Genomic DNA, 12653 nt, shown 5'->3' on the forward strand with positions numbered 1-12653 from the left:
AAAAAAGTACAGGTGACATTTATAGGGAATTGGTCACATCCTTGATCACATCATTTTGCATCTAATTTTAAAAGAACTCAGAGTTAAGAAGTGCATAAAGCCTTCCTTAGAAAGATATTATTTTTGCTCTATTTCTCAAAATGTACTTAAATTTGCTTATAACCACTCCCTCCTTTCCTTGGCATCAGACTACCTTAAGTACAATATGTTTTGATTTTTAAAACTCATTTCTTAATGCGATGCCAGTTTTAGTAATTAGATAGCAAGGAATTGAAGTGGTAATGAACTTAACGCTATGAGTTTCAACAGAAAAAAAAAAATGTTAATACTTTGGAGGCCAGGTAGTAATTAACCAAGTGTTAGTCTGGTTCATTAAGCAACTCTGCCCAGAAATCTGCCTCTCTTTGTGGCAAAGGGTCTGACCTGCACCTGTTAACTCTGTAAGCCAGTAGACAATGGAAAATGGAAAATGTTCTAGAAAAACAGACATGGACTTCCAGTAACATCTGAAGGGCATTTGTGTACCTGACTCGTGCCCAAGGGAAGAAAATGCCTTATTTTTATAGAACTAACAAAAGTACTCGTTACAGGCAAGGGGAAAAAAAATCACCCATGCTCCATGACAACTTAGAATTCTGGTGAAAGCAGCATAATTCTCATGATATCCAGAGGCAAATCGCAAATGTATCAACTATTTTCTACCACCTCTGTTTCAAACCTAAGGCCCAGGGATCACAGCTGAATGTGAATCAGGAATCCTAGGGAGGGGCTATTTATTGTGTGTGCTCCTTAACAGAAAGAATTCCAATCAGTCTGTGAATATAATCATTTATTTGTCTTTACAGTGATGATGGAAGAATGTACAGGTGTCCTCTTTCAATAAAGTATAAAAATCTGTTTATATACAGTGAAGTCACAATAGGCTTTCATTGGGAAATTTATTTCGTACTCCTGATCTGTTCATAATTAAAATTGTGGGGGAAACAAATATTTCATGGAAGTGCTACATTTCCAGTAGATTGCACCTGGCATCAAAAGCTCAGCTTCATCTTAAGGGTCCTGCTTGATATTACAAAAGACTAATTTTAAGTCCTGGGACTCAAAATAAACATCATTTTTGAGTAATAGATATATACATCAAAAATACATCTAAAAAGGCATTGGTTAGTGCTATTAAAAAGCTCTATGTGCTCGGGTACATTTTTTCTTACAGGCAAAACCCAGTGGAAACGTTTTTGTTCAATTCTAGGAATTTGCTCTTGGGGAAAGTCGGCCGAAAGTTACCTGTAAGAAAAAACAAACAAACTTAAGTAATTCAGTGATTTCTCAGGTGAGGTCAGCAAAACTTGGAAAAGCAGTTAGAGGCCAAATTTCACTTAGAAGCAGATTTCCAGAGCCTTGATATCATTTAGTTACAGCACTTTGTACATAAAAAGTGTTCAGTATTTCCCTTCATTGTTTCAAGTGATTTATTTTGAAAACAGCTTTTAACATTCACTTCATTTTCAAAGAAATCATATGTACCCCTTTGTATGCTTATGAAAATATTTTCTATCGCTAATTAAATCAGCATAAAAGGAGAAATCGCAGGGCATACAAATGAAAAAAACATGATAGATGTAGCCAAATCCAAACATATCTTGAGAAAATTTAGGAAAATTTCTACTAACAATGATTTAATTTTACAATAATTCATTTTACTTCGGGGAACTTACAAATGATAGAAATGCACTGAAGTCTCATTATGGCTTCCCTTGGGTGAGATGGTACTGTGCAATTGCCAGTTCAACTATTTCTGCATCTGATACTCTATCTCATTTGTAGGTAAGTATTTTAACACCTTTGTTTTTATACTTATCTTCTTCTTACAATCATTCCTAAAATGTTTGATAACCTGGGCACTCCTCTTGAGTGTAAAATCTTAAGTAACACAGCACATCTCAACCTGTTATTGAGGTGGGTGTGGGTGTGGGTGGGTATGTGTGTGTGTGTGGATAGGACAAATAAAGGTCCATCTTGCTAATAAGACCATCAGAAAGAGCAGCCATGGCATAATGCAGTGGACAGGCCTACAGAGAACTGCATGATACAGCTCTCACCAGCCATGTCAACTTGGCCACGTCCCACCTTTAGTCAAGCTAAGTCCTACCTATCCCACAGGTTATTATGAACACCTGATTAAGTCATGTGACAGTGCTCTGGTTAATGAAACACTTTAGGTGTATGTAGGGCTAACTTAGTGACTTAGGTAAAGTTAATTTTGAGAATTAACAAGTACTTCTAAATCTTCCATCACCTACAAGTCTAACGGCCTGGTCTAATAACACCATTCTCAAGTTTAGAATATGATACCCATAATATGAAGCCACAAAGTGGCGGCTACTTTTTAAGTATATATTAAAACTTTAATCACTCAACATTAATTAGTTCGTTCCCTCATTAACCACATTTACGCCAGGCAATGGGCGATGCTAGCTTTTATGTGAGCCATGTGCCTTGTCTCTACAACGTGTGTTCTCTCACATAAATTAGGGTGCTGCCCTCAAGTCAACCTGCAAAATAATCTGCAAAGTAAACAAGGGTCTGGTAAAACCTCAGCTACATGACCCTTGATTATCCTAAATTGTTTTCAGGAAAAAAGTCTGAAAAACAACAAAAGGCTCTGAAGAAGAAGAGGGCTTTCCTAGAGTCAGTTCTGATGCAGTGCAGGCACGATGGTCAGATTCCCACACTGCTCTGAAGTTTTTGGACCAAAAAAAAAACAGATTTCAGACTCCCCTCTGAGAGACTGTACACATACGAAGTACACTCATCACAGTCTATAAAACAGATCTTTGTCGGAGTGGAAAACAAGATTCAGTGTCAACATGGCATCTTCCTGTGCTCAATGTGGGAAACAAAACAAAACAAAACTACTTAAAATAGCACTGAGCTGGATTCAAATGGTTCTGCATGGTCAGGAAACTGTGTGACCAAATGTTGCTGCTGTAGCTGACTATGTAAGTGTAAGACACTGTAATTATTACCTGATTTCTGTGTCACTGTGGCATGGGCCACTCCCTGAATTAAAACAAATGCACTGATGGGAAGGAAAGACTGTGGTAACAATGAACTCATCCTCCCTGCATGAGATACCCTCAGTTCGTGCCTGTACCAAACAGGACTCCCTCCCCATCCATCCAGTGGCGCGCTCACTCTGTCAGTCACCTGGTCAAGTCGATTCTACCTCCAAATACATCTCCAATTGGCTTTTCCTCTTTTTCTCCACATCCACTGCCAAGACCCTCGTGAAACCACCATCATCTCTTGCTAGACTTGCAGCAGCCTCCTAGCTGGTCTCGCTGCTTCCAAGCTTTCCCTACTCCAATCCTTTTTTCATGCAGCAGCCACAGGGATCTTGTACATAAGCACACCTAATCATGTCACGCAGCCTTCAGTGGGTTCCCAGTGGTTTTAATGATAAAGCTCAAAATCCTTAACAAGAACCCACAAGGCTCAGCATGGTTCGTGAGGGTAGAAGCAACTTTTGCAAAGTTGCTTCTAACCCTCCCCAGACTTCCTACATCCTAACCATAGTGATCTTTTCTTCGGTCCTTAAAGGAAGTGAGTTGTCCCTGTTATTTCTTTTGATGAGAACATTTCACCCCATCTGCTGCTGCTCACTCCTACTCGCCTTTCAGGCTCACTGTAAATGCCATGTCCCCAGAGGCCATGTGGGCCCTCACATCACATCAGCTCCCCTGCCGGCAGCACTCCCCGCACCTTCATCTTTCCTTTATCGCACTGATTGCAGTTGGTGATTACACAGTTATGTGGGCATTTGTTTCATACAAGTGCATGGTAAGTTCTGTGAGCACAGGGACCGTGGGGTTGTGTCCAGCACTGCGTCCCCAGGACCCAGCACTGAATGCAAGGCTGCCTCTCAGGACGAGGTGCGAGGGACAGAGACAGGGCTCCAAGACCACCGAGGGGTTAGAGTTCTTGCTCCCTCTGCTCAAACTCTCCCTCTCAGTCCATCCCCTTCTCCTTCCCTCCCAACATCGCCATGCCATCCACCCCTCAGTTTCGGCTTCAAAGAATGCAAATAAATAACCGACTTGGGGAGTGGCGGAAAGACATGGCCCCCAAAACAAAGCAGGATAGAAGCTGGGAAGCAAGACGCCACATAAACCCTTGGAGACTGGAGTGTAATCATCTATGAGAATATGTACCTGATGGAACAGAGCCTGTGAAACTCACACGAGAGTTCAGGACAGGATCCTAATTTGTATTTTTTTAAGGTAATTATTTATTATACTTTAAAATGTCCTCATTTTCCCTGCATCAAGTCTGTGCTAGAGAGAACCTAGAGAAAAGGGGGGATTTTGCCTATGTTGTGACCATAATTTTACAGAGGGGACAACAGACCCGGGAAAGCTAGTGGGGTGAAGGTGACAGCCGCCTTCATCTCCTGCAGCCACAACCCCCTCTCTCCCTCTCCTCCTCCCGCTTTTCTCTAGTGACACCTTGGAGACCAGATTCCTCGCAAGTGGCTCTAGGGGTGTGAACATCTTCACATAATGAGAACAAAAGGATGCACGCTTATATGGTCCTTACACAACAACAGCATATTCACAAGATATGCAGAAGGGGAGGCTTTTCAGGCACTGCGGAAGCAGGCTACCAGGGCAAAAGCAAGGAGATAAAAGACCGTCAGTCCCACGTCTCTCTGGTGTTGCTTTACCTGATGCTAATCTTAGGCTTCATCTCCACTGTCCATTTCAATGTCCATCTCCTCTGTATCAGCAGCTCGTGACAAGATGTCTGCCATCAGTGCTTCTTCCAATTTCTTACGCACTTGTTGTACTCGCTCTTCCTGTTTCCTTTTTAAAAACAGAGTAAAAAGACACACATAACTTGGCAAGCACTGGGACAATGAAACTGCCGATAGGCTTTATCTTTACTTCAAAGTCATGAAAATTCCTGAGAAACATACATTTCCTTCTCCTTGGACTTTGCAAAAGTTGCTTCTACCCTCACAAAACCAAGTCACACAGGAGATGAGGTTTGCCATAAAGAGGCACGTTCAGACAGGCAGGCAGCCCTCATCTTACAGGGGATCCCAGGAGCAGTAGATTTATTTCAGGGACCTTTCCTTCAACTTCAAAAACTTCAAGTTTGTGGGACTTCCCTGGCAGTCCAGTGGTTAGGACTCAGTGCTTCCACTGCAGGGGCCCAGGTTCAATCCTAGGTCGGGGAATTAAGATCCCTCAAGCCGCGCAGAGCAGCCAAAAACAAAAAACACCTTCAGGTATGTGAAGATTTAGGGTTATTTCTATGAAGGATAATTAGAAATAACTTAAAAACAGGGAAGTAACATGGAAAATAAAGAAGGAAAAGAGATTTGTTCAAGGAAGCACTGAGAACGATGCAGGAGGTGGAGGCACAATGAGCTGGGATGAGCTGGGATTTCCTCGGCATTCTTTGGCTGTGTTGGGGGAAAAGGTAGTCAGAGTCCTCTTCTGGCTTCCCTGGCCTTCTGGTAGCAGGCCATCATGAAGGAACCAGGACTACATGACTCTGTATACCAAGGACAGAGAATGAAAAGACTCCTGACATGAGATGAGCAGAGTAGGTTAAGAATATGCTACAAGTTTCTCTGTATCTTGGGGGACTCTAAAGGAACCTCAAAAGTGAGAGTTAATAACACCAAGTCATAAAAAAGGTTCAGAACCATTAGATGAAAAACAAAGCACGGGAAGAAAGGCTATTGGTATACATTTCATCTTCAAAAGGCAGAAAAAAATGGAGACCAGCTCCTTGACAGGGCAAGAGAGAGATTCCTAAAACAGTTCTAGCAAACGAAGATGGTAAATAGAAATTCACATCCAGAACCCAGTGGAGAGGCAAAGGTTGAAGAAACACAAGAGAAAGGACAAGACTGGTAAGTAAAAGTCTTAGAAAAAAAGCAAGAAAGGCAGAGAGGCAAAGGCCCAGGTGGGAGGATGAGCCTTGACTAGAAAACAGGATGAATAGCCTCCTGAGAGCAAAGGAAAGGTGGTTAGGATGGGTACTGAGTGGGAGATGGAGCGGTCCGGGGACAAGTAAGAGATGCAACAAGGAATACTAAGGGCTCTACTGAAAGAAAAAGTGATTTTCTCCATCAACAGACGAGGAAGACAAATTGCAGCACTACCCCAAACTCGGGAAAGCAGACAGAGGAGCAATGCTCCAAGAGACTCCACTAAGATGCCCTGAGTGTTCGCCCCTCGGGCGCTTAACCAGTTGTAAAGTCACGTTTACTAAAGTCTAGTCTCCACGTTTCTTTATCCCATGAGACTACATCCAAGGTCGTGAAATTAACATATACTGTGTAACCACAGAAATTTTAGATGTCGTCTTTACTAAATTCTAAAAACAGCACAAAGAGATAAAAGGTTTCGACTTCTACCTTTTAAGTGAATTTTCAAAAAGAGGGGAGCTGTCATTGAATTAGTCGAGCTCTATAGCCTCGATCATATTAATAGAAATTAGAGTTCAACAGACTTTCATGCAGTGAAGGAGAATCATGAAGAATACACCGTTTATCTCTTACATAGTTCGCCTTGCCTCTGGCTCAGGGACTCTAGGCTCATGATAAACGGCGTAGCAGTCTCATTGGCAGTCTCTCATGCCGAGTAACTGAGTACAAGAGTCTGCACAATTGCCCTAAAGTCACCCCATCAGGAAGACAAAGAAAATGGAAGGAATGGTGCTTTTGGCTAGAGGAGTATATCTTAAACTCTGACATTGGCCACTGCTTCTCTTTTGTCTTGAGCACTGTTTCTCACATTTATGAAAACTGAAATTAAAGCATTTGCCAGATGTGGTAGGCAGAATTCTAACACAGACCCCACAGTGTCCCCACCTGCCCCTATTTATTTTCCTAGTATAATTCTCTCCCCTTAAGGGTAGGCAGAACTCATGAAATATGATGGGCTATCATTCTATGATTAGGTTACTAATAACTGACCTTGAGTTAATCAAAAATTATCATAGAGGGCCTGACCTAATAAGAAGAGGCTTTAAAAGGGGCTGGACCCTTCCAGGAAGAAGTAGGAGAGGGAGTACGAAGGGAGCTACGTGGCAAAGAACCGTTGGCAGCCTCTAACCGCTAAGAACAGCCCCATCCCACAGCCAACAAGAGAACAGGGGCCTCATTCCTACAACTACATAGAAATAAATTCTGCAACAAACTTAGGAGCTTGAAAGAGGAGCCCAAGCTGCAGAAGGGGATGCAGTTCTACGGACACTTTGATTTCAGCTCTGTAGGACCAGGGGCAGAAAATCCAGTCATGCCTGGCCTGAACTTCCAACCTACAGAACTGAGAGCTATGCATAGGTATTGTTTTAAGCTGTGAGGTTAGTGAGAACTTGTTACTCAGTATTAGAAAACAAATATACCTGTGGATGAAAACAGTATCAAGACTGCTGAAAAACTATATGCTCAATGTTGAGATCCTTAGTTGAAGGTTTAATACAAATAGATTATTGGCTACACAATTGGAGAAAGAGTAACAGTTCCATTTGCGGTTATTTATTTTGAACCTGTACTAATTCAACAAGAAATTTTTGCTTAGTAATTTCTGTTATGACAATAAAATCAAATGGACAGTTTGTTAGACAAATTTACCCTGAAAGGAAAGCATCCAGATCTGGCTTTGAGATAGTTTCCTCCACTATCAAAAGGTCTGGTGCTGAAGCTGTCATCAACAATCCCATGACGTCACTCAGAGAGCCTCAGTCAACACCCATAATGACCTAGCAGAATCCCTGCTGATGAACTGGGTGCTCATCCCAGACAGATAGGAACTCGTCTCCTGAGTAATTTCCTTCCTCAAGGGTAAGAATAGTCCAAAGAGCAAGTTGATTCCCTTCCTTGATTTTACATTTTGTTTTTCTTAAAAAATAACACAGATCGTAGACTCTATGTAATCGAGGCATCTGAACGCAACTTTGAACCATTCTATGTCTTTGCAAAAGGAACTACTTTAAAACCCACAAAAGGCTTTCCAATTATAAACCTAGCTAGGCTAGACTTGCACATTTAAAAACATTCTCATGCCAACTTTCATGGAGTTAGAAAAAAAAATATATATATATATATAATACATATTTTTTTAATTCAAAAGTGCCATCTGCTGGTTTGGTCTGGGAATGATACTCTAGTAAAGCTTTCTGGTTTACATTCAGAGGACGGAAATAGTGAAGTACACACACTGCCCTATATTTAAAGAAAATACAGTATACTATACAATCATTCTAAAGTAATAATACAGAAGTTCATAAATCCGTTATAAGAATCTCCTTGTGGTCTTAATATCTGGAATAGTTTTGCTTCTCCTGAGCAATGGTTTGCTTATACTTCTCGGGCATTATCAATCTGAGCAACAGGTTTTCTTTTCATAATTTGCTGCTAAAAACCTAATTTGTGGCCCAGCCTTAGAAAGAGTAAAAGATATTAAGAGATGCAGCTTGTGTCCACCCCTCATTCCTGGCTCTGTTTTACTGCTTTACCCTTTGCTTCATCTTTCTTCTCATTTAGCTTCACGTGTGTGTGTGTGTGTGTGTGTGTGTCTCTCTCTCTCTTTGGAGCCACCTTAAATCTTTACTTGAAACAAGGTGAAGTAGAGATAAATAAATCTCTAAATTGAGCTTAAGTGAAGTAAATATAATCAAGATAAATTGAATTTTGAAAACACAGCTGAACTTAAAGTTGCATGGCAATGATCTGCTGCCACAGACAAGCCAATGCAGTCAGCACTCACGAAAGGCATAACTGAATGAAGGGGGTCCTTCAGAGCAGAAAGGCAGAACCCCCGATGGCATAAGACACTGCAAAAATGATGTGGAGAGGGCACAACTGTCCTTTGGACATAATCGTGACGATACACCTTATACACAGCACTGCTACCTTTTTCAAGCATGTATTTGTTTTAAAAGTCCTATATCACCTTTCATTAGTTTCACAAAAACTTTGTAAAAAAAAAAGTCTAACTTTCTGATTGGTTCCTCACTTACTAGAGGTGCCACTGAACCCCACAGGCAGTATAAAATGTATCAAGTGTAAAAGACAAGCTTTTGAAGTCAGGTTAAGCTGCCTTACCTAATGTCTTCATCTGTGACAATGAACGCCTTGCAGAGGGGTTGAGATGTGTTAAGCCAAACAGCAGGGTTCTTTTCCACAGCAGCGGAGACTTGCCCTGTGATTGGTGCAGAGCTTGTGTGCAAAGCACTGGCAACAGCAGATAAAAGGGTCTCATCATTACTACCTGGACCAACTCCTGCAATTAGAAACGTACGTGAGTTAAAGGAAATTTCTAGATGTGCTGAGCAAACCTCACTAACCTAAAACAACTGATATCTTTATATTCATTTGGGATCAGCTATTTAAAGCTGACACAAGCCAAAGCAGCAAAGGATAATTTAAGCATATCTAGTTAGTTATTATATACCAAAGAATTAACATGAAAGAAATAGTAACAGAATACCTGAGTATTTTAATACAACTTGAACATAACTTAAAAATACATTTTCCAAGGTATTAAGCTTTTTATAAGTTGGCTACATTTCCTCAAGCAAGGTCAATTATTTTAATGATCTAAGTCCCTTCTAAAGTCATATTACACTCAAATATTCCAATTAATGTGTCCGTAGGGTCCTGGAGTAGTTTCCCCTGCAGCTTTTAACATTAATTTTCTAGCCACATCTCAACATTTATCTTTTTTGTGTAGGGATTTCAAAGGGAAAGCCAGTGCAAGTATGCTGTACCTGTACCTTTAACAGCTTTTTCAAATACCTAACAAAATATCCAAATTAATAAAATTAATAATTGCACCACCTTGACTACATGTAGGAGACTGGAACCATGGCTACATTTAAGTGCATTGCTTACAGTCCTAAACTTGTTAAACCTGTTAAAGCAATAACTTCCAAGAGCACAGAGGGATGAGACAATATTCTAACATGAATTAGGAGGATTTTTGAGCAATCCATAATATACCAAGATTTAGAAGCCCAAGTTCTAATACTTGAAAACGAATGCTTCTCTAGAACTTGGAGTTACCATATGATATGACAAGCACACCAGCAGCTGAGTTCTGCACCCCAGATCCCACCTGCTGCTGTCACTGGACCAACGGGCATCTGCTCCCAGTGCTACTTGCAGCAGCACTTTGTAGAGCGAGAGGCAGAAGGAGAGCTATTGGCTTCTTTCAATCAGAGGAGGAGAGAAAGAGCAGGTGCTGGGGCCAGATGCTGCTTGGAGAAGGAAGCTTGGGACCTTCTGCCACTCAGCTGCATTTGGCTCTAAACGCAGCACATGGGTTAATTTAGATGATGAACTAACTAACCTAAAGCCAAAAGGTACACGCAGAAAAAAAAAAAAATCTTAGCTAAGACACTGCCTTGAAGCATCCCTGCAACACACAAGCTTCTCAGGTACATTTCCTCTGAGTTTACTAAAACCCAAGAGGTACATCGTCCAATAAGGTATACAGTCCCCAAAGCACAGTCTCGTCTCAATCATGTCTGACTCCACTGCGTCTAACACAGAGCCTGCATTTAACACATAGTAGGTACTGCTCAACTGAACTTGGATAATACCTTGAAGACCTTTAGGTAGTTCCATGGTTTTTATAATTTGTTCTGTTACATCTGATGCACTAAGTCCTTGTAGCCTCTTCTCCCAGAAAAGCTGTAAGGCAAAACATCACTGTTAATAGATGCATTCTTGGGACAAGAAAGTAGCGCATTGATGCTGTTGAATAATGAAATTGAAATCATTTCAGTAGTTTCCTACTTTCCCCATGTTTTCCTTACAAAAAGCTAAATGATATTCCAAACAAGACTTCAATACATCATAATTCTTTCAAGTTATATTACTCAAAAACTGTTGTTTTGTTATTCTATACAACCGACTCACTTGTTACATATGCTAGATTGCTATGTGCCATGTACTATATACATCCTTTATAAGGTATCTTCCAAAGAGTATAACTTGAAATTTTTAAAGATTCATTTGGCATGAAAATTTAATGTTATAATTTATCAGGAAAAAGAAAAACTATATTATGTAATACCTCTTTATCCAATATCGTTTGGGAAAGAACTCCTCCACCTATGTGATTTTCTCAAGACACTGAAGTTTTAGCCCTTTAGCCTACTTTAAGGGGAAAAGGGCCATTTTTTAATGGAAACTTTCCTAAAATGTCTTACATACTTCCTAGCTTTTTAAACTGGATGTCATGTTCATGAGTGACCCTCTTCCTGTTGCACAGCCTCCAAGTCACTCGGAGGCCCCAGGTCATCCTTCTGGCATCAGTGAGCACACTGAAGGCTCTTCATACCCTGTGGGGCTAGTGAGGTATGTGATTGCTTATTCAAACACTGAATGGTCCAGGACAATTCTGCTGCTTGATTTTATACCCTTCCTACACCTAATTCTCTCTCCTAGTTAGCTATTACTTCTCACTAATGTCATTCATCCATTTAATATGTATTTATTGAGCTCCTATTATCTGCTGTGCTGTGGATGCAGCAGTAGGTAAGACAGACAACATCTTTGTCCTCTAGCCTCACCTCTTTTCTAGTCTGTTTCATACTTACTACAGCCCAAAACACATATAAAGGAATTCCTTAGGTTTCCATATATGCCTTTAATCCTGGATACCTGGGGCCTGTCACATGGTAAATGCTGAAAAAATATTTGTGTGAATGACTGAATGTGGGAGTAAATGGACTCAGAATGAGGATCTTGAGGGACACACAAACCCAAGTTGAAACCCTAGCTATAGATGTATGACCTTGGACAAGTTCTATAACCTCAGAAGTTTCAGTTTCCTCTTCTGTACAATGTGGCAGCAATGACTGTCACATAAGATTACTGTGGAGATTAAATAAAGCAATAGATGTAAACACCTGTCACAGAGTAAACATAAGGTTTATTATATTTACTTTTAACAAATTTTGACCACTCTGAAGGCTTTTCAGGCTTATATTCTAACTTCTGGATATATGAAAAGCATCAAATAATCACCTTCCAGACAAATGAGAAGATACAGTAATTCTATTTATAGTGGAATAGTAGTAATAGATTATATAATAACCACAATGCTAGCACCAAGAGTAACCTGCTTCACTGTCCATTGATGATCTTTGGTACATGGTAACATCTCCTTATATCTCCATACAAATTACATTAGCAGCAGAATATGTGGTCAGCACATATGAGGACACGAATACATTAATCATCATGAGTGAAAAATAGTTAGGTGAAGGTAATAACTAATGAATGTGATAATTATCCCAAGAAAGTCTGCCTGTTTTTCCTCTTTGGGGAAATAACAATCATCTATGCTTTGAATATCACAATTATAGAAAAAAAAATACAAAAAACGAAAGTGCAGTTAATTCCTAATGAAAAAGTATACAGAGGAGTCAGTGAATATATTAGTAAGTGCTTCTATAATAAAATTATATATATATATATAAAATTTGCAAAAATAACACTACCATAAGTAAAGTATGAAAACCTTGTAGAGATAATTGCTAGCAAATTACATCTAAAAATTCCAATTCTAGATATCAAAAGTTACACTTTTTACCTTCTATAATTTTTAATGTTTAAATTCCTA

General features: G+C 40.0%; 1 protein-coding gene across 1 annotated transcript in view; it reads right to left on the reverse strand.

The window, feature by feature from the left end:
• Positions 1-816: 816 nt before the first annotated feature.
• Positions 817-12653, reverse strand: part of MBD2 (methyl-CpG binding domain protein 2) — a 65095-nt gene continuing 53258 nt past the window's right edge. The window contains exons 4-7 of the mRNA XM_057698644.1: positions 10624-10714; positions 9125-9302; positions 4724-4862; positions 817-1284 (exon numbers count right to left, since the gene is read on the reverse strand). Coding sequence (XP_057554627.1) covers positions 4736-4862; positions 9125-9302; positions 10624-10714 — 396 coding nt within the window. The 3' untranslated portion in view covers positions 817-1284; positions 4724-4735. The remainder of the gene's footprint in view (positions 1285-4723; positions 4863-9124; positions 9303-10623; positions 10715-12653) is intronic.

Source organism: Hippopotamus amphibius, chromosome 11 (genome assembly GCF_030028045.1).
Source record: "Hippopotamus amphibius kiboko isolate mHipAmp2 chromosome 11, mHipAmp2.hap2, whole genome shotgun sequence".
Lineage (NCBI taxonomy): Eukaryota > Metazoa > Chordata > Mammalia > Artiodactyla > Hippopotamidae > Hippopotamus > Hippopotamus amphibius.